General features: G+C 44.9%; 1 protein-coding gene across 1 annotated transcript in view; it reads right to left on the bottom strand.

The window, feature by feature from the left end:
• Positions 1–22,172, bottom strand: part of MDGA1 (MAM domain containing glycosylphosphatidylinositol anchor 1) — a 115,560-nt gene that overhangs the window by 82,327 nt on the left and 11,061 nt on the right. Inside the window, exons 2-3 of the mRNA XM_052678258.1 lie at positions 3,451–3,590; positions 592–766 (exon numbers count right to left, since the gene is read on the bottom strand). Of these exons, the coding sequence (XP_052534218.1) occupies positions 592–766; positions 3,451–3,590 (315 nt within the window). The remainder of the gene's footprint in view (positions 1–591; positions 767–3,450; positions 3,591–22,172) is intronic.

Genomic DNA, 22,172 nt, shown 5'->3' on the forward strand with positions numbered 1-22,172 from the left:
ATAAGAATGCCCAAGAATCAGCATGAGAACCTTCAAAGGTGGAGAGCTCCTAATAGCATTGCCAGAACACAAGATAGACAGGCATTGCAAACAGCCAGAGAAATACTAAGTCACTTCTGAAACCAAGGGATCCTCAGTAGTTTCCTTCACATCTGTCCTTTCACAGCTCAGCTTCTTCAGATGCATCCCAGAATCTTTTGCTCTGTTTCCACCGCACCGCAGTTTGAGATGTGGGGTTTCAGAAACACTCCAGACATCTGAAGAAGTACTGATTTCAAGAACCAAGCCAGCTTCAAAATGAAGATAAAGACTGCAGAAGCCATCTACAACGCTACATCCCACGCTAATGCTAGGACTTCTTGTAGTGGCAGACACCACAATACCTAGAAAAGAGCATTGGCCTGGACAGGCAGAGCCATCTTTTTCCCAGATGGATATCTGACCTCTAGGGAAAAACAGCATAATAGTCCCTTTGCCACTGAATTAGGTGCACACAGTCCTAGGGCAATGCAGCTCCCTACTAGCCCCGCAGCAAGACAGAGACACACAGTAGAACTGTGGGAAGATCTGGGTTGCCACTAAACGACTTACACTGCACATCTACTCGAATGGACTTGATGGCAGGGACCCCAACCCCATTTTCTGCTTTACAGTAATAGCGGCCCCCCTGCAGCCTTTGGATCTTCTCAATCCGAAGGGTCTCGTTAAGCACTGACGTCTCTTGGAATTTGTCCGATGCGCTGCCAGCTGTTTTGGTCCATCTCACCTGCACAAGAAAGAGAAACACAATCTACCAGCGACAGAAACCAGAGATCCCAGGGGACAGCAGAGCTCCCTTTTCTCCCCTCCCCAGCCATTTATAGAAATGGGCCCCAAAGCACCACTAGACTACCAAAGTTCAACTGCTGATCTCAGTATGTCTCTGCAGACTAGCTGCTAATTCTTAGCCATCACCAATTCTCATGTCCTAGCACCTGGGATAATCCTTCAGATCACAGACACACACAGCACACTCATCACCCCTGCTCTTGTCCTCTGACTCACATAGTTTAATATCACTGTATGAGCAGCACAGGACTTTCAGCGTTAAGCCTCAGGATCCCACATGGCTCGCAGGCCATGAAGCTATAGAAGACATCAGCTTACAGCTACAGAACTTTTATTGCAGTCAGCACCCTTTCATCTTTCTCTGGACAGCAAGGTTATTTCTGCTGTTTGCTTTTCCAACAGTTGAAACTGCTGTCACTATGTGGCTCTCACCTCCTTCCCACAGGGAACCCCACGTATGTTACTTTTATATGTCACCCTTCTGCAGTACACAAACTTTTACTTTGATTTTAAAACACAGAAAAAGAAAAGAAACAAGAATCCCTTCAGATTTCAGGGTATCTTGGATTTCCGACCATATGTTACGTGTCTCAAAGTCCTGACTGATGGGGGCAACATAGTGACTCAGTATTTCACAATGAATGTTGGCAAGAGGACAACACTTCTAAAGACTGAAAGGTATTTTAAGGCTTGTAATGAGGTGTAGTCTAAGCAGCATTGGTACAAGCTTGCCCTCGTTTTCTACAGCCCAGATGATAGAAGGTAGAGACGGCTTACTTCAGCCCATTGACTGCTTATATCACAAACTACCCTTCTAAAGGCTGATGACACTGATGGCTCCCACACCTGTGCCATCTAGTCTCTGGGGCTGGGATCCAACAGGATCTGCCAACAGAAAGGAGACAGACATTCGTTCAACTTTGGCAATGGATGGGAAGGACCAGATTCCTTGACCCCTGACTCAGGCTTTGCCTAAAGCTCACTGCCACCTTCTGATTGATGCTGGCACTCTAGAAACAACAGGCATGTTTAAATCACAGTCTCATAGCACCAGGCTGAGCAGACTTTGGAGCTAATGATCAAGGATTTATTTAGCCTTTGTAGGCTTATTATGAAATTGTCTGAGGGCATCAAGTCTCCTGTTTGCAAAAATACTTCAGCCAGCTCTTTAATCTTTTCAATTTCAATCTCATTTAAGTATTTTGGCCACATTTTCATACTTTAATGATTGCCTGATAAGAAGGAAAAGATTAAACAAAGGTTAGGAAAAGAGCTTAGCTGAGAAAGAAATCTATCTGTAAAGAGAGGGGGCAGAAATAGGACACATCCCATGTTTAATGCACAGGTGCCAGGCCTCCCTCATCATGCCTGGCTCTGCATTACAAGTGTCCCTTGGATGTGTCTGGGCAATATCACACCTCAGTGTTGCCCACAAGCATGCTGTCTGCATCAGGCTCTGCTACAGAAATCTGTCTTCTCAGGTTCAAATCTCCACAACCAGCAACATGTTCAACATCCTTAGGTAGAGCCAGCCCCACCATCCTCCTCACTTCTGATGTACACAGCTATCACCCACCTAGCACTTTCACAAGTCTAGGCTGGTCATTCTTGCTGTCTTGGTTCAGATTTATTTATATTTTAATTGCTTCCAGAATATGCTTTGATGGACAATTCATTTCAAATCCTGCTGAGCCTCTCTCCTGCTCCTTTGTTGTCTCCTCTCAGTAAACCATCTCTTCACAAGCAAGTCCATGGAGAGGTTGACTGACACATGCTAATGTGTACTGCTCAGCACAAATGCCTTTGATTGGAATGACTGAAAAGAGGGCCAAGAAGGTGCACATATCATACTTGGATCCCTTGAGCATATTCTGGCATACGCTGCCTCCCAGCACACACCAGCTGCCATGCCTTCCACACTGTCCAAGAGCAGGCAGACCCATGCTCTTGACTGAGCATCTTTATAGACACCATTTACACTGATATTGAAACAGCCTACTCCGAGTATCTGAGGGGTGCGGAGGGGGTTGCACAGGACTCGAGGCTATGCGGCCCTTCAGGGGCCCCGAGGAAGGACTGCAGCAGTTAGCCATATTCACTGTCAAGCCTCCTCACTGAGCTGAGGCTGACCACAGCATGAGCACATCCAGCAACACAGGTCTGAATCTGCCTCTTGTTGATGGCTCTAAAGCAAGGACCAGTGGGCTCTTTGTGGAGCTCTACAGAGTACGCCACAAGCAACTTTCTGAACTCCCCCAGGCAAGTTCCTCCTTGCCTGCACAACCAGAGAATAAAGAGAGAGATGAGCCATGAAGGAGCTACTTCTGTGGTCAGCATGTGGGTTAAATCTCCTCTAGTCTGTTCAGGTTTTTGTAGAACGTGAGATCAAAGGTTTGAGGATGGATTGTACAATGGGCTCTTCTATTTTGAGAGAAACTTCACATACTGAATACCACTAGATGTTTTGGGTAGGCTCCTGAAAAGCAGTTTGGAACCTATTGCTTGAAAAACAAGGCTTCTTCACAGTTTGAACAGTTAATATTTGGGCTATAGGACACTACCTGGCTCCAACGTGCAGGATAAAGTTGGGCATCCTGCTGACAGGTGAGACTGAAGTCTTACCTGTGGCCGGGGGTGTCCTGTGACCAGACACTGCAGGACCAGCGTGTCCCCTTCCCGAATCGTGTAAACACGTTCACTGATGTTGTCCTCCTTCACTACACACGCCTGCCCAGCATGGATAATTTGGGCCTGAGCAGGAGCTGCAGAGAAGAAAGAAGAGGTAACGAAGGAAACAAGCAGCACTCCACCCCCTTGACTCCACTACCCATGACAGCTGTGCCCACAGCAGTATGGAAGAGCCACCTCTCGAACCACAGAAGGGAAGAGCCAGACAGTGCTGGGTATGAGACACAAAAGACTCAGAAGATGGAGAGTAATTATCCTTATTTCCTGGGAGACTGGTATCACCTTCTACTTAAAGTTCTTAGGCACTGTTGAGATTAGCAGCTCTAGGCACTGAAAAGAAAACACGGAGGTTTTTGTTTTGTTTTGTTTTAAAGACCTCCCTGAATGGGCTAAGGATCAAGAACTCCCTGCTCTCCCAGAGATGAGCATACACAAGAGGTTAAAGCAGGGATCTGTTCAAATCATGGCTGCTCTATGCTTGTCTAAAATGGGCCTAATGACTATAAATTTACTATGCAGGGGGCTGAGTGGAGTCAGAAAGGGCCTTGATGCTCCATATGGCTTTCAGTATGTCCCTAGAACATGCGTAGTGCATGCTACAGGAAAAACAAGTTTTTCCCAAGTCACACAGCGACCATTGCAACTCTGTGCCAGAGGAAATAGTCTCCATGGGCCCAGAAAACGCATTATCTCTAGGGCTCCTCTCACTCTTCCCAGGATTCTAGGAGTAGACCAGTGACTGCCAGTCCAGCCAGGAGAACAAGAGAGTTGTGCAAAGGAAAAATTCATGGAAAGAAAGTTCCCAGAGTTTACAAACTGCACATCCCAACCAGTGATCTACTGCAGTTCTAATCAACAGCAGGGAGAAACAGCAAGAAAACAGGACCTAATAAAAAAAAAAAAAATCACCTTAACTCTAGAGATCTGTATGAGCAGCCCTTGGTTCCCTAATCCAAAAGCATCTGTGTGATCACTGAAGTGGCTGAGATGTACTGAAAGTGACTGTGCAGCCCAATGAGACACCTGTGCTTGTTCGAGGGAAAACTCCAGTCACACTTCAAGGAACAGAGAAACCCACACGTGTCTAAGAACCACTACCTCAGTGAGAGTGCCCTTGGGATGCACTGCCCTGTCTTGCTGCAACACTTCCACGTGACTCCAGAGTCACAGCTCCAGCTGCTATTAGCGAAATACAATGCAAACTAACAAGACAGTGACAAGACAGGAAGACAGGTGATCCAAGGGTTTAAAGCAAAGAGCCTGAGCGAGCCTTCTGAAACAAACACCGATTTATACAACCTGTCACAGCTGAACTAAGCACCCACTTCTTCCTCAAGGTCAGCTGAACTACTATTTTCTTTCGTGGTTTTTTTTTTTTTTTTTTTTTTTTTTTTAAAGTGATTTCTTATTTTGCTCCAGGCATGACCAAAATGCTCTAAACCCAACCAGATGGCAAATAGAAGTGCTCAGATTTATGCTAGTTCCATGCACCAGCAGCACAGACTCAGGGCAGGCTGGGCTTAAGCAGCAGAGATCTGCCTTTGAGGTTCAGCCTGTACAAACTGGTGTCACCACAAAGCACTGAGCAGCTATGAAACAAGAGTGGCCACAGGACCATGGGCAGCCAGCTGCTCTTGCTGCTGGGTTCTCCATTCATGGCATGGTCACACAGCACTCAGGCAGCAAGCTATTATCTTTTTAGAATCAAAATTATTTGAGTTGGAAAGGACCTTAAAAGGTCAGCTGGTCCAACTCCCCTGCAGCAAACAGAGACAACTACTGCTACACCAGAGTGCTCAGAGTCTTGTCTAGCCCGACCTTGAGTGTCTCCAGGGACAGGGTATCCACCACCTCTCTGGACAACTCATGCCAGTCTCCCACTGCCCTTCCAGTCTGATGTTACTTGGTTGGCAAAATCATGATGGGTTCATTACTATCCAAGCTATTGACTAAGAGAAGTAATATGCTTATTTGAACAGTATGATGGCATAAACATGGACAAATCCCTTAATCTTTTTCATCTGCAGGACTTGTAGGAACTTGCCTGCCATCTCTGAAACAACAGTCAAAGCTCCACGAATACAACTGAGCAGATGAGTGACCTTCCCCTGCCTGGATGGCAGAAAATTCTTGTTGAACACAGAAGGAAGAAGAAAGCAGGAACTTATGTGCATATATACATATGAACACGTTTATGCTTTTTAAGTAAAACAGTGACTTATCAGTAAAAGACTGCATGATTGCTTGTCAAGCGAACAATGGCAGAGCAGCAATTCAGATGCCCATGTAACCTTTGCCAGTACACTTCAAATCCAAAACACTGCCTCTTATTACGCTGCTCCAGCCCTCTGCAGACATGCCATAACACCTCTACCCACATGCACTGCAGAACATTGCTCACAATGCCAAGGCGCACTCTGTGATGATGAAGACTCCCTGCTCTATGATTAAAAGAGAAAAACCCTGTCCCTTCCTATCCTGTAGCACACTCTCCTCCTGACCTATACCACCCCTGTTTCAGTGGGGTCCTGACACCCTACAGCATCAAAGCTATTGAAATCTCTCTTCTCATTCTGTGGGCTATGTTTGCCGGCTGGTGGCTCTGCTCTCCCTTCACAAACATGACCTTGCTGCGAAAACTAATTGCCAGCCATCCCGTGGAGAATTAGAATATTTATCTGCAGCTCTTGCTCCCAGTTAAATGTTGCCTCAAGTTGCTCGGCTGTGCCCCACATGGTGCACAAACTCTTTAGCCTCAAGCCTTCCAACTTGCATTCTTCTCCCTTTGGCCATCCCACCACCCCATACTTTTACCTGCCTTCTGTAACCTCCATCTCACCTGCCTAAAGGCATTTCTACATAGGGAATTTCCACAGCAAAACATTAAGTACAGTTGTACTGTACAAGAGGGTTTTTGAGCAAGCGCTGCAGTACCAAAACACTTTGTCATCATCATTGTTACCGGAGTTTGATAGAAATATTATATAAACTAATCCTTACTCTGCAGTGTAAAGCAATATATAGCACTAACCTATAGCAAAACGAGAATGCTGGAGATAAATGTTGTGTCAGTTTAATTTTTCTCTCCCAACCCCCCTGGGTCCACCTGGGCTGTCACAAAGCTTAGAAACATGGGGGTGTACATTCAGCTTTGTTCTACCGTTAAGAATACCGTAAGCTCCATTTAGTGGAAAGGGACATCACTTAAATTGAATCACTACTATTCAAGTTGTGACATCTCTCTTGCAATCACAGCACCAGGTCTCCTGCAAGACCAACAAGCATTTTACCATGTTTTAAACCTCACGTGAACCCATATCTCTCAAAAGTGAGACCAAAAAGCCTAGGGCTGTCTTGAAGAGAAAAGCGCTCAAGGAAATGGCACAGGAGGCTGAGAAAACAGCCTTAAATATAACCTGATAAAAGCGAAGGTGTGGGGACTGAACAAGGGGTGAATCCAGCTCCCAGAGGATTATGTTAAAATCATAGGATAGGATTCCAGAAGTCTTGGTTCCAAGCTCAGCCTGCCACACTACGCAAAGGCTGGGAAAGCCACCTCATTCCATACTACAGATAGACAGAGATGGTAGGGATTAATTGTACTTCTAATGTGTTCGAATAGAATGTTGAATAGAAAGAATACATTGTTTGACATCATTCCACATCTCCTGGAGGATTTCAGGACGATGACAGTTTGCCATCTTGTCCTGGCAACACGCAGGGCCTGCTTTCTCAAAAGAAACAGTTTCAAGAAGGCCCTTGGGAACAAAAAGAAAGGTTAGAACATCAGGCAAGTGCTGGAGACAGAGAAAGAATCTCAGCCATTCACAGAGGAGCCCCACAAGGAATGAGTTTTGCAGATACAACCTGTCCTACTAAGCGTTTTAGAGCAGAACTGCACAAAGCGCTCCAGAGAAACTGAGCCAACCAAATATTCAAAGCCAGACACTTTACAATGCAAAATTCAAGCTCTCAACCTGCAGCATTAAGCTCTTCTTTCAGAAAGAGCTGGCTTGCAACACATTTGGCCCCTGTATCGAGACTTCCTACTACGCTTTCATTTGATATATTCACACATTAAAACAAAAGGAAATTGGAGTGGGTAAAGTAATTTTATTCCCAGTGCAATGTACTGTACAATGTTATTATTACTATAATCTGGAAAGTTTATGACACTCTTGGTGCTTAGAGGTTGCTAATATCATTAAAAAGTAGAAAAGGAAAGAACTGTTTTTTGGAGAGGACTGAGTAACGTGCATTTGATTCACAGGTCTAGCCACTTCATCTTTTTGAACCTGAGATCACCTATCTCTGCAATGGTAATGATGAGAAGTCCTTCTCAGAGAGGGTAAGACACAGATTCTGCATTGCCAGGAGCCAAATGAAAATCTATAGCTCAAGGAGGACAGAGAGAGAGGGAGAAAGCAAGAAGACAAATAGGCAATGGCATTCTTAGGTCTCTATCAGTTTATTACATATTCTAAATTTTAGGGAGAAATAAGAGGAGTGTCCCTTGAGAACAGATCTGCTGCAGCAGAACAAAGAGAAAAGAGGAATAGCTGAATTCCTGCTTCATTCTGTATCCTCTTCCCAGACAGTCTACCAGTGTTGCAGGCTTTCTGCAGTCATGTTTCCTGTAGCCAAGCCCTCCAGGTGGCTGCACCAGAAGGATGTGCCTTCCATCAATGCCTTCATCTGCACAGGAATGCAATCCCCTGGCTGCCTCCAGGCAAGGTTTGACAGAACCCAGCTAAGCCCAAGAAGCTCTAGGCAAAGAAGCCATGGACTTCCATTTCTCAGCTACAAGGGAGCACTGCTGGGAGGCATTGGTTGCTAATCTGCTGCTGAAAACCCTCAAGAACCTTCTGGCATTTTCCCCTCACCATTCCAGTCCCAAGCAAGTGGCATGTAAGAGGTACATCTTGAAGGGAGTTTCTGGAAAGAGGTAAAAGGTGTTTAAAGAGCACACTGAATTGAATACAATTCTCCCTCAGCCATTAGTGGCTGAATAGCCACTCTTAATAGGACCACCCACAGGTAGCACTGCCCCATGGCACTGTTACAGGTGCTACAGTGCAGAGGGAGTGTCTCTCAGGCCTCAAAGTCACTGCTTCAGTGTTTTATCCATTCCGTTTATTCAGTGCACAACTCTGCTCAAAGAGGAGGCAGATGCAAACATAAAGGCCTCTGAGAATCAAAGGGGTTGGAAGGAACCTCAAGAAATCACGATGTCCAAGCCCCCTGCTAAAACAGATACCCTACCAGTAGGCATCCAGATGGATCTTGAACATTTCCAGAGGAGACTCTACAATCTCTCTGTTCCAGTGCCCCATCAACCTTACCATAAAGTTTACATACATGTTAGTATGGAACATCTTATGTTCAAGTTTTAGACCATTACGCCTTGTCCTACTGCTACACACCACAGAGAAGAGCCTGGCCTCATCCATTTTCCTCCCACCTCCTTTTAGATATTTATAAAACATTAATCAGATCCTCTCCCAGCCATCTTTTCCCTAGGTTACTCAGTCTGTCCTCATGCAGAGATGCTTCAGGCCCTTTATCATCTTCATGGTCCTCTGCTGGACTTCTTCTAGGAGATCCCTGTCTTTTTTGAACAGAGGAACCCAGAACGGGACACAGTTTTCTAAATATGGCCTCACCAGGGCAGACTAGAGGGGGACTTCCTCAACCTGATGGTCACTCTGTTTTTAATGCACCCTAGAATACCACTGGCCTGCTTGGCCACAAGGGCACATTGCTGACTTATGGCCAACCTGCTGTCCACCAGGGCACCAAGGTCCTTCTCCACACAACTCACCTCCAGCAGGTTACACCCTTATCTGTTCTGATGCATCTGCTTATTCCTCCCCAGGTGCAAGACTCCACTTCTTGTTAAACTTTGTCAGGTTACTACCTGCACAACTCTGTGGTCCGTCCAGGTCTTGTTGAATGATATGGAGGAATGAAGTATGGAGGAGGTCTAGTTTTCCCCCACAGAAGTGAGGAAAGCCTATCAGGATGGGAAGGGTATGCAAGGATCTTGAGATTCAGATAGAACATCCTGCCTATGCCCGCTCAGGAGATGGTTGACAACTGGGTTGTTGTAGGGTCCATTGCTATTCAGCTGGTCTCACTGATTGCTCCACTGTGGATGAAGACCACAGGCTCTGCCAAAACTTCCAACAATACAAATTAACCAAGCCTGCTCCAGCCCACAGTGCTGGACATGATATTGATGGGCTGTTTGAAAAGGAAAATTCACTCCAGCTTGAGGCTGATTATGGAAATAATAATACACAATCAGTGTCCATTAACACTGTCAAGAGGGCTGTGGATCAATAGCATATTAATGGCTGAATAAAGACTGCCCATACCTATCAGCAGTTCAGGCCAGCACAGTGGCAGAGGGAGAAGCAGTGCTAGCAGACAGGTGTAAAGGAGCTCAGGTACCTGATGTCTCCACGCAGCCTGCCCTGGGAGGCTGGAACAGAAGCCCCTAGAGTAGCTACAAGGAGAAAAGCACACCATGCTCTCAGGTCTCCCACTCCTTGCTCCGAACTGTCTCGCACACCTCCAGCACTGCCTTCAGCACGTGGTCTCCATAAGCTTAGTGCTTCTCCCTTGAAGCTCCTCCTGCCAGCTCTGCTAACATAGTTTGCTGCCCAGGTGACTCAGCCACACCAAAGGCTTTCCTAATGCAAAAACCTCCAGGAAACCCTAATGGCATGCTGACACTAAGGATTACAGCCCCAAGTAAGATAGATGATTATTGAAACTCTCTTTCTCCCTGTGTATCAGCATTCTCTTGGCAGTGCAAAGCATACATACTTAAAAAATCTGCTTACTGGACTCTTGGCCTAAATTTGCAGCAGGGAACCTGTCATATTTCAGCAGCAAAATGCCTGGCTCCTTACCGTGATTAGAACACAAACATCAGTCCACCACAACGAAAACACAACCACTTCTGAGATACGCAAAGCAACCATGCCTAACCCTATGTAACAATTCACTGCACTCTTGAGCATAAAGGGAAGAATATAATTTTTGATAGGAAGTACACGAATCACAGAATTTGGGAAAACATTCATAGAGCGTGAAACTTGGCCAAGACAGTCTTTACAGCTCTGGCTGATTGCATATCCAAAAACAGAGTTCCCTTTTGTAAAGCTCAGCCAGATGATTTGCATGGTCTTAAAATAACTTTCTCCTAAATCGATGCCACTTCCTTGAAGCATCTGTATAATTTTGTTTCTTTTAGAAAAACATCAGCAACAAAACCATGTGAGATATTATGAACAACAGGTACACCCCCCAGTGACTGCAGGAGATGCTTCTGAGGTCTTTGTTCGATCTAAAATGAAGGAGGGTATTGTGTACTTTATTGAAGCATCAGAGCCACTAGATCATCAGTAACTCCTTCATTCCCAATTCCCCTGCCTGTAACAGATCATTAATTCCCAATGGTGTTCCCCAAACTTTCTTACACAGATCCACCTATCTGCAAAGTATTGAGCTGCAGAGTAAAAATCAAAGTGTTTTGTTTGACAGGTATTAAGTGATAGATATTACACACACAACATTACACCAGCATGAACTCTGCATCACTACCTAACTTGAACCTGAAGGGAATTTGTACAGATAACTTAGTGTCAGCAATATGAGGCAGGTTGCCTTCAAACCATTTGGGGCTCCAGATATGGTAGCAATCACAGCCCGTGCTGTACCTGAGTAATACCATCCTGGGAGATTCCAGCTTTGGTCAGGAAATTTATAAAATAAGCATGCCTCACGACAGTCATAAAAGAGACCATTTTCCCCAACCCACTTCCCACTGTACCAGCTTCAAAGCCTGTGTCATATTTCTAAATCTTGCTGCAAAACCCAATGAGCCACAGAGCCACACTCAGGCAAGGAGATCCTGGCAGGCTGAGTGCTCAAAACATTGCACTTTCAGAACCCATTTCTTGTCTGGTTGCTACTTCATACTCATAAGCATTTTAGGGTAAAACAGAAGAGGCAAGCAGCTTGGAGGAGAAATCAAGCATCCTCTTTTCTAGGGACCACAGATAGATTGACTTGTTTGTCAGCTGGTAAAATACTCAAAAAAAATGGGGCAGTCTCATCAGAAAACAGAGGGCTGCAGAAATAGAGACATCGCTCATACTCTCAGCTTCCAGCACACCTCTCACCTCTGTGTTCCAGGCAGCTTCTGAGCACCCAGCCAGCAGAAGAGCTGAGATCAGACTGGATGCAGACAGGAGTCAGCTGTGCTCCATATATCTCATGCTTTCTGCTCCCTATTCTCATTTCTTTTCCTATGCTCTGAAGGTACACAGTCGCATTCCTACTAGAAAAATGCCTTCCATAGAGATGCTGCAGCTTTGCAGTCCATGGGTGATATCCCCAGGATCTGCCGGTAAGAACCTTTGCAATCAAATGAATTTAGATCCTCTCCTCTTTTCCTTAAATTCAAGATCAACTAGTTCCCAAAGTCACCACTGACACTGCTTTACATCCTTTCCCTTTTTATATTCTAAGTCACTTTGGTACAACAGTGACTTTTCAACAGAGATTCAAATACACAGATCTATAAACCAGCATACTTTGAAACTCAGCTGTAGTTTAAATTACTAGACTATTTAACCCCAGAGATGAAAGGAGAGCACAATACAGACTCTTCATCTCTTCCAAAGGGCTAAGATATGTCAATTTGCTAATCTGTCAACTACGTTGGGAGCAATGGTGCACGACCTCTAATCAATGAGTAACTACTTTTCATATCAAAAGGAAAAAAAAAAAAAAAGCATCAGACAACGGCTGCGGCTCTTAAACCAGAAAAACAAGAGACAGTGCTGAGGTGGAAACTGGGATATGGCGAGCATCAGCAGGGCAGGCAGAGGAGAGCTGTTTGAAGAGAAGATTCCTTGCTATATGGAGAGCCACAGGGGCCATCTCACACTGGGGACCACTGAGCCCAGCGGATAGGCACATGGTAGTGGGGTGAAGCAGAGCCAGGCCCTAGGGCAGGGCTCCGGCTCTCCTGCAGAGTTCGCTGACAACTGGACCATTTCCACCTCTGTCAGAAGAGCTTCTGCCAAGGCACAGAGCTTGGTGCAGAGCACAAAGCCCATCTGAGGAGCCAAGTAAATACTCAGGCCCTGAGTTTGTGCTAAACCCTCACCTGTCATAGCTGAGCTGCTCCAGAGCCCAGTGAGCTTGCTCAGAGGAAGCTGAGGACATGAGGGCAATCACATCATGACAACAATGCAAACATTGACTCTACACGGGAAAGATTCAACAAATGGCCATGTTTACCTGCTGCTTTACCCAGCCTCTATGGAAAGCAAAAGGAACAGAGCAGGGCTGGGGGAAATCACTGCAGGAGTGAGAGGATAAGAGAAGCTGGAGAGACAATGAAATACAGTTTCACTGAGACAGCTTTGTTCTTCCCCATAGTTAGAAAGAGCTGGAAGTACAAAGGCTAACTTTAGTTCAGGTATCTAAAAGAATCCAATTTTGCTGTGAAAAGTAGTATGCAGCAAGGCCTTATCTCTGCGTGAAGCTCTGCACTGAGCAGTAGAGGCACACAGTCTTCCCAGGCTATCAGAAGCAAAGCAGAAGCAAAGTCCACCCCATGGGGATGGGCAGCCGCATACAGAGCTCAGCTCTGTCTTGGCAGTAATGCCAGGACCCCAGAGGAAGGTCAAAACTTGGCACCCATCAGTTGCATCCCTAATTCCAGTCTGGCACCTTGTGAAGCACCAGCCTGTAGCCTCCATGGTTGCCTAGCACAGCACTAAGTCCACACTTCCAGGAAGACGAGGAACCTCTCATGCAACTCAGAGGAGCTTGTTCAAGAAAAAACGCTTTCCACCGGATTTTTTTCCCCACGTCTCTTCTTGTCAGCACAGGAAACTCAAGACCAAAGACTACTGCCAGCATGCAAAACAACCTGGAGAGAAGGGAAGCAAGTGTAGTAGATCAGCTCCACACCCAAGGAAGACAGTGAGCATAGAAAGGAAACAACAGCAGATTTTCAGCAAAGTTGAGTCAACTGAGGCTGCATGACACCCTGGAAATCAAGCCCAGCAATGTTTTATCTTGACAGCATCCTCCACATCCCTGCAGCGCCTTTAGTGTGAAGAGGACTAGAAAGACTCTGGTTCTTTCTCTCTCAAGTACCAACAATTAATAGCCACAACCTGGCAGACAAGCCAGCAATTCCCACTGGTTCTGATAAGAGGAGCTGACATCCCTCTAACCCCAGCCACCTCCATTGTTTTATTCTCTTTGCTTATTGATTCGTTTATGCACATAATGCAAATTGGCATTTAATAATTCAGCCGAGTTAATGGTGCTTAAATATTAAAAGACTTTTCTCTTTTAATTAGATGCAGCAAAACAGGCAACAAAGGAGTCCTAGAGAGATGCCATTTAAAATGCTCTTGTCCAAGTTCTTTGGCATTTTTCTAGGGAATAGGAAGGAATAGTTCAGGGAAAATTTCTCCCACTCTCATTGGGAAAGTAACCAACTCATAGCAGTGGTTTGTAGAATTTGGTTAGTAGAATGAATTTATCTTTGTTAGCCCTTTGTTTTGTCCCCCTTCTAGTGATAAAGGCAGAAGGGAAGGAAAGAGGGAATGGAAGGCACTTCCCTATAAGTGCCACTACCGGCAGCAGCATGCTGGGTGACAAAGTGCAGACAGATGTAGAAGTATTCAGATGTGCCACTGCAAGACCCACAGCCAGGTGAAAACAGAGTTAAATGAAAGAAACACATACTGTGAATTGGAGAGATACAGACAGCACAGAAATCTGGCAATTACTCCTTGAGGCAAAAGTTCTAACCCAGAAAATTCATTGAAGATTATACCAGTGAAATAAAGGTTTCTACACTTATTTTTCTCCTCTCTTCATTATGCCAAGGGTTGAGAATGAGAGGAAAAATCCACGATATTTCTAAGCCTCAGCTTTGTGTCATCTTTAGCCTATGAAAATAATGTGTCTTAGTCATGACGATGCTGTTTAATGGCATCACCACACAAAGAATTGGTACTATTTAGGGTGCTTTAAGTGCTCAGATCTCTCCTCTTGATTAGCTCTCATTTTAAGTAGCGAATTTGTTTGAGTTTGAGATAATGATGTCCCACCTGACCCAGAGCAGAACCACATAGTCACAATAATTAGATCTAGTAACCGTTAATAACTTAGTTTAATCAGAACCTATTTTCTTCAAATTTAGCCTAGGCATAAGTTGCCAATGAATTTCAATTACAAGCCATGTTTGAAGAGCATGCGCTCTACGTTATTTAGTTAATTCCTGACAAATAAAAAGACAACAAAAGCTAAATTCCTTACAGAGGACACTTGGAAAAAAATCATCTTACATTGGACCAATTGACTTTCAAATTCTCTGCGAATTCATTCTTCCAGCGAGGACTAAGTGCTGCAATTCTGTAAAGGTTAAGAAGCATTTTTCACATAGAACCGAGACCAAATTCCTAACACGTGTGCAAAGTTGTGTTTGTCCTCAGCAGCAGAACTGCTACCTGAAAAACAGTGGTGAGGGGTGACCCACCTGCACCTGGGGCACCAGAGCCCTGCCCAGAAGGGACAGAGGTGTACAGCAATGACTTCTGCACAGCCAGCATCCCCCCACGCGCTCAGGAGAGGGCAGTGATGCACGGAGCAGAGTCAGCCCAAGGCGCTTTTGTGACTGATTTTAAAGTGCAGAAGTTTTGACGTAGGAACTGCTACTCCCCTCACACGCAAGTGCTAGAAGAGAGTCCCACACTCAGGGCATCCCCTACCATTGCTTTGGCAGGACGTGAAGGAACCCCTCCCCCCCTTCTGTCAGACTCTCTGCACGCAGGGAACATTTTCTGTCACTCCACATCTGCCACACACTGAAATATTCTTGACACTGCAACAAACAGTTTGCAGTGTTTCCCTTTAATGGATTATCCATCCGCTCCTTTCCAGCTGTGCGGCACATCTGGCCACATTGCTTCTCCAAGGCAGACACTCTTCAGCCCAGTGTTCTACATGTTGCTCCTCAAGGGACATCGGAGCTGATGGAGGAGTAGAGGCCCCACAGAGCAGTAGCATTTCCAGAAACGCTCAGAAACAATAAAATTAAGCTTCTTCAGCATGCAGTTGTCTGCTGTCACCTTCTGTCATCCCCTTTGTACCTGCAGCTGTTCCCTGCACAGACACAGTGCTCTATGGACATGCCCAAGGTTGCCTAACACACCACTGCCAGGCTGTTCCTGGGAAGGGGGATGTGCTCTCCTTGACTACAAGTGCCAGCTGTTGGTCTCAGAAGCATTCCCCAGCCCTTGCAAAATGAGAGCAGCTCTGGTATTGCCAACCTCCTGGCACACACTCCCTCACACAGCATCTCTTTACAAGGGGTGATTAAGAAAAGAAGGGATTAGATGGAAAACAGACTAGCAAAGAATTTGGCAAAAAAATAAAACCCAACTACAGGCAAGGAGAAGTAAGGCAGGCTGATGCTGGCATAGCAGTTCCCTGGTGAGAGACTGATAGCAATGAACTTTGGAGGAAGGAATTCCACAATGCAGGGTTATGAATTGATTACTTCACATCTGTGCAAAGTCAAAAGATCATCTGAAACACCAGAGATTTGCAGAGGGAAATGAGGAAGCACTAATGCACATGGGATAGTATTTAAAATAATTTCCCAGTTGGCTGGCTGGCTGCACGGGGGGTAAGGACAGAGATTAATTCCCTGCCTGAGATCCTGCATTTGTGCAAACATTGTTGAACGCTTGTACAACAGGGAATTCAGGGATGAACACAACCGTATCAAAGCAGCCGGGGTCTTGCTGACAGCCTTGCAAAGGAAGCAAGATGATCTTTGACACCAAGGAAATAAAGCTCCAAGAGACTGAAATGCTGACAGACATCAGCCTCCAAGAGGACGTGTGTCTGAAAAGGAAAGCTCTTAAAAGACTTTTGTTCTCAGACTCTCTTCTGCAAGAGAAAAGCTTTGGCCTATTTAGGCGAAGCTGCAGCAGGCTAAGACCTCAGCATATTTTAAAATTACTTATCCTCAGCTTCACTTGATGTTCTCTTGACTTAACTGAGAAATGTAGTTTTATTTAAAGTACTCCTAGGCCTTTGGCAGCCCACCCCATGGAGAACAAAGCAGTCCCTTGATTCTGTAGGGGACAGGAGGAAAGCAAACTTTCCAGTCAGCAGGGAAGAGAGAAGCCCTGCCTTGCACCTACACCCTAGTGGGTGCAACCAGGCCACTCCTCTTGTCCAGACCAACAAACATAATCATGTCTACCCAAGCAGAAATGAGACCCTCAGTCACACAGTATAGTCATCCAGCCTTCAGCCTTATCTCCTTGCTTGATCATATCCTAAAACAGGTGAGGAAAAAAAGTTTAATTCCTAGTCATGTTTTTCCTGTTGCTGCCTGCCAAGGACAGAGCAATGAAGCAGCTCAAGTATCTGGGGAGCTACTGGTTAAATACAATAATAAAGGTTTGGACTTGCAATAGCAGAAATGATCCAAACCACCAGTGACCACTGAGCATTGATTGCAAATGGCTCTTCAGGACACTGTTAGCCACAAAGTTATTCAGCCAAACTACCCCAACTTTACCTATGAGATATAGTACCCTATATTCTATGCTCAGGTAGATCAACCTAATGCTCTTCAGCTCATGGTCTTCAATGCTCTACCACTCCTATATATCACTGCTCAACTATAACACAACTAAAGAAAAAAAAAAGAAAAGAAAAAAAAAAGAGAAAGAAACACAGAAACTGAGAATCTATTTCAGCCAGTATTTGTTTTGATGCGAGACCCTGGGCAAGCACATTGTCCTCTAGGTACACCTTTCTCTCCCTCTCTGTCGTTTGACTGATTATCCTACTTTGCCATGCAGGGTACTTTAAAGCTTGTTTATACAGCTTTTTGAAGATGCAAAGCACAGTATAAGTGCTAAGTATTATTGTGGCTATTACCTTTCTCACAGGGGGGTTATGAAGCTTTGTAATTGATGTTTGTGAAACAATCCTGTGTCATTGGACGGAACGTGCTACAGAAGTGCAGAGGATTAATATCCTCAGTAATCTGATGTCAGTTTTACTGTTCTGTGCAACACTTAATAAAATGTAATTAAAAACAAATCTAGGCTGATACTGATAGGAAGGATGAGGAGGTGGAGCTGGATGCATGTGGGGACAGCCTGCTCTCTGTTAATTAAACCAAATACCATCAGTCTAGAAGAGAATGCCAAGTGTTTTCCTTTTCTTTGTGATAACTGTGCATTAACATTAAAGCTGATTTTGGGTAACTAATACTCAAGCACCCTAGCAAATCTCATGTTTGGAATTCTTAAATGCAGTACCAAACATCTGAAGCAGGATGGCTCTGAGCCCCACAACTCTTTCAACAGCAACTGGTGCCTTAGGAATTGATTAGATAGAGAGAAATCAGATTCACTCAGTTTTAAGGACTCCACAATTAGGAAGGGAAATAGATTGGGAAAAGAAAAAAACAACAACAACAAAACAACCATGTAAACTCAGGCACAGGGCCTCAGCCCCAAATATCCCAAGTCCCCGGTCTCCATTTACTAGCTTGGAGGAGTAAAGTATCTCTTAACTCCTTTGGATAAAGCAGTAGCTCCTTCAGATGTGCAGGATTCAAGGCCCTCCAGTGCACAGGCAGCTACTGATCCCACACACCAAAAACCAGTAGCTCAGTGACTCTGTGGGATAGATGCCAACTGCATTATATTTCTTCCATATGAGAATAATTAAGTCTATTGTCTCCCACAGCTGCCCAAGTAACCTGTTGGTTGCTCGAGCCCCCAAACCTTCCATAGGATCAGCTGTGGTTCTTCCCTTCCTCTAAGTCCTTGAAGGCACACTACTGCTTTTTTTTTTTTTCCAAAGCTGTAGTGACCACTACAGCCTTCCAGCTCAAGATGGGATCACTTATCCTTCAATCAATAAGTTACAGAACCAATGACAGTAACTGAATGATACAAAAGTCCAAAAATGAGTATGTTTTCTTTCCAATCCAGGTCCAGCTTTGCATACTGCCTTCATGACTGTGATAATGAGTCCATCACTCAAGGTCTAATGCTTAAACAGCTCCCAGGCCAATAGCCATAAAATCTACCACTCTTTAGGAAACAGTATAGGGCCACCGCTTATGCACTGTAAGCTGAAGAAAATGATATTCATCATAATAGGATGGATGATGCTTCATTTAAGGACAGTCTGAGTGGGGAAGCTAAAGGCTGAATGAGTGCTCAGCATCTCTTCAAGCAAATAAATGAGGGGCAAAGAGCAAAAGTACACCCAAGAGCTGGGCTGGAAAACACCAAGTATATGGTAATCACAAAGCAGTGACAGACCCCTCCAAACAGCCACATTCAACATGCAACACTGCAGCCAGTCCAGCTTTCTGCTAAATCACAGAAATGTGGCTACATTAGTGTTTTGCTGTGCAGCTACATCTCTGAGAAACGGAGACAGAGAGGCCTACAGAGAGTTCCTTGGATAACAATTATGACCAAAGAAGGGAAACCGCAAGCAGTTGCTTTAGGTTCTTGAGTACCAGTCTTCTGCCCATCACAGCAAATGCAGATACTACCTCATAGCTCACTGAACAAATAAGAAATGCTCCAGATGCATTGTATATTTGTGTTTCTAGACACGTGCCCTGGTACTGGGTGGCAGAGACAATGCTATTCTGCCTTCATGCAAACAGGTTGCAAGACTCAGAAATCAAAAGGATGTTGCCAGCTGTAAACAGGAACACAGACATTTTGGAAAACTGTTAATCAGACTTTACTCTTTCTGCATTTGTCCACAGGGCTTCTCATGGTGCTTGGTTTACTGCAAAGAGAAAAGTGTTACTGGTTTTACCCTGCATGTGTGCATACACTTTCCAAAGGAAAATGGATCAGCAGCAAAACTTGGAAGAGCTACAGAAAGAGCACACATTACAGGAGTCCTGCAGTACCTGCCAGGTCACTCAAGTCTTCCCTACAGCCTACAGTATTGAGCCTGATCAATCTTTAATACAATTCCCTTTAAAAAGAGACGCATTTTTGATTCAAGAAGCTTGTCCTGACAAGCATCCCAAGTTGTGCCCACAAACAAGGAGGTTAAAACAGAGTGGAAAAGCAGCACCTAAAGTGCCCACCTTGCAGCAAGGTTGGTTTACTTTTGTTTGTGACTTGAAAGCACACAGCAAGGCAGTCTGATCTCTCATCAAGTCACATCTGTCTTAACCTCCTTGTTCACAATTTTCCATGTCATGCCCACCACACTCACCTTCACTATATAGTCTTTATCTTATCTCCTCTGCAGCTTGTTACTCCAAGTGGCATTTCCACCACTGAAAGATGAGCACCATTCCTTTCCTATCTGCACTGCTGCCCAGCATGCTGCTCTCACTCAAAGTGTGCAGGGCAGCTATAGGTGCTGCAGAACAAGGGGTGAATTCAGCTCCTTCTGCAGCTTGCCTCACCAGGGGGATGTCAGACACCCCAGCTGTGAGAAGTCACCTCTCACATTTTACAGTCATTTGTCACATCAAAAAGACTTTATAAATACCCAAGTGATGGAATAGGCTGATTCTATAAGCAATGAAGTGCATCTTCCTCAGAGGGGGAACATAGCTGGTTAACAGGGCTCAGGCTAGAAAAGAAAAAGCAATCTAAACTGATTTGCAGCTTCAGAGGGAATTAGGGAAGCAGAATATAATTACCCAAGTTGGAATTTAGACAGAGCTCATGGAAGGGAATAAAAAAGTTGTGTACTTTAATGATCACAAGCAATCAGCAACTGAGTTTTCTGTGCCTTTCCAAGGGGTACAGGTGTGCATTTGATCTCACAGTAAACACTGTTCTTTGAGAAGCAGTTTTGAGGACAAAGGAAGACAGGATATACACCAGTGTAGCTATCAACTACATTATAGTAATGCACTGAAGAGGTCACAATGGTCATAATGTTTCACATCATGTAGATGACCTCTAACTTTGGAACATGCAGGTTTTCAGTCCTTGAACTTCACCAAATTCTTAGAATCCCCATAGCAAATCCTCAATGAAGTATAGACTACTGTCCAACTGCAGCCAAATGTGTTTCAGAATATTCCAAATGTGCCACTTCAAGAATGCTTCGCAAATCACCCATGGAAGAACAGCAGGCTTGCTGCACAGTTCTGGGTCCTCCTGTCCCAGGCAGTGGCAAAGGGCTTGATCTAACTCCACTGAGCCAAGTAAGGCTCTTCACCAGCTCTTCTGCTTGCCAGCCCATGGTTACTCAGGATCAACTTCTATCCCTCCTTCACTGCAGGTGCTGGGTAGGTTAGGGCAGCAGAGTCTCATCTCCACCTGGAGGAGAGCACAGGGCTTGAGTCCCATCCCAGTAACAGCTGGGTCTCATCCTGAGAGCACCAGCACCATGTTTGGGACCAGGCAGCTGGAAGTGAACAGGCTGAAGCCTTTTGGCTTTCTGTCCAAAATGCTACATCTTCAAAATGTGTGTCAGTATGATTCCTAGCAGGCCTGCTGTCACAGCAACAAGAGACCAGGAAAGAAAACATGAATTACCAAAGAAGCAAAAGCCTTTCATCTCACTAGCTCTGGCACACCATTGTGCTGAAGCTTCCCTAGCATTTCACAAGCTGTGAGAAGCATCCAAGCCAAATCTGGTTTGCATTAAAGGACAGCCTGACTCCCACTTGGGTCTGAAACACCACACAGCTGCCTGCAGCTCACACAATGTCCATACGGGGAACAAGTCATGGCTAAAACATCGCTCATAGAATGCTGCCAGCAATGCCAGGCTGGCCCTTTTCCGCCTCCAACCTAGCAAGCACCTGTGAACAAATAAACACAAGGCTGCTGCCCTTCTGCTCCAGTCTGCCCAGAAACAGTAACAAAGCAATGAGGAGCTCTGCCAGGAGGAATTAATTTCATTGTTTTTAGCGCTTGTTATAATCCAATTAAAAAAAAAAAAAACAACCCAAGTCTACAGAAAAATAAGTGTCACAGACTAAAACATTTAAAAACATGCACAAGAATAGGAAATGGTTGCAGCAGGCTTGGCTTTACACCCTCAGTCACGTGTCCATTCTTAATGGTAAAGCAGTGTGGTGGGAGTTATTTCCAGTCCACCGCAAACTGGGGGAAGTGCTGGTCACAAACACCTCGGAAGAGTCTTGCACTGACCTTGGAAAAAGAGGAAACTGGTGATGGGTTTTCTGTCTCTAATACATATGGATCCAATTCTACCTTCCGCTGCAAAACTGTAACATTCACTGCAGTCGATGGGAATTACACCTATTTAATAGACGGCAAAATTGATTTTGTGATCTCAGGTGTCTGGGCTTGCAAGATTTCCAGCCCACATAACTTTAGATAAAAATCCTGCAAACTCCAAGATAATGAAGTCTTTGAGATTCCACAAACACTCCCTTACTGAGCAAAGCTCGGAGGTGGCTATAGCTCAATGCAATCATGAGCTTTTGCTAAATTACCTTGGGCCAGAAACATTGCAGATCAGGACATTTCCAGCCAGGCTAGAGACTAATGCCATAAGAATTGCTGCCTAAGGGATATTTTTATTGCTACTCCATTGCTCCTGGGCAA

Source organism: Tympanuchus pallidicinctus, unplaced genomic scaffold, assembly GCF_026119805.1.
Source record: "Tympanuchus pallidicinctus isolate F22 unplaced genomic scaffold, pur_lepc_1.0 scaffold1, whole genome shotgun sequence".
Classification (NCBI taxonomy): Eukaryota; Metazoa; Chordata; class Aves; order Galliformes; family Phasianidae; genus Tympanuchus; species Tympanuchus pallidicinctus.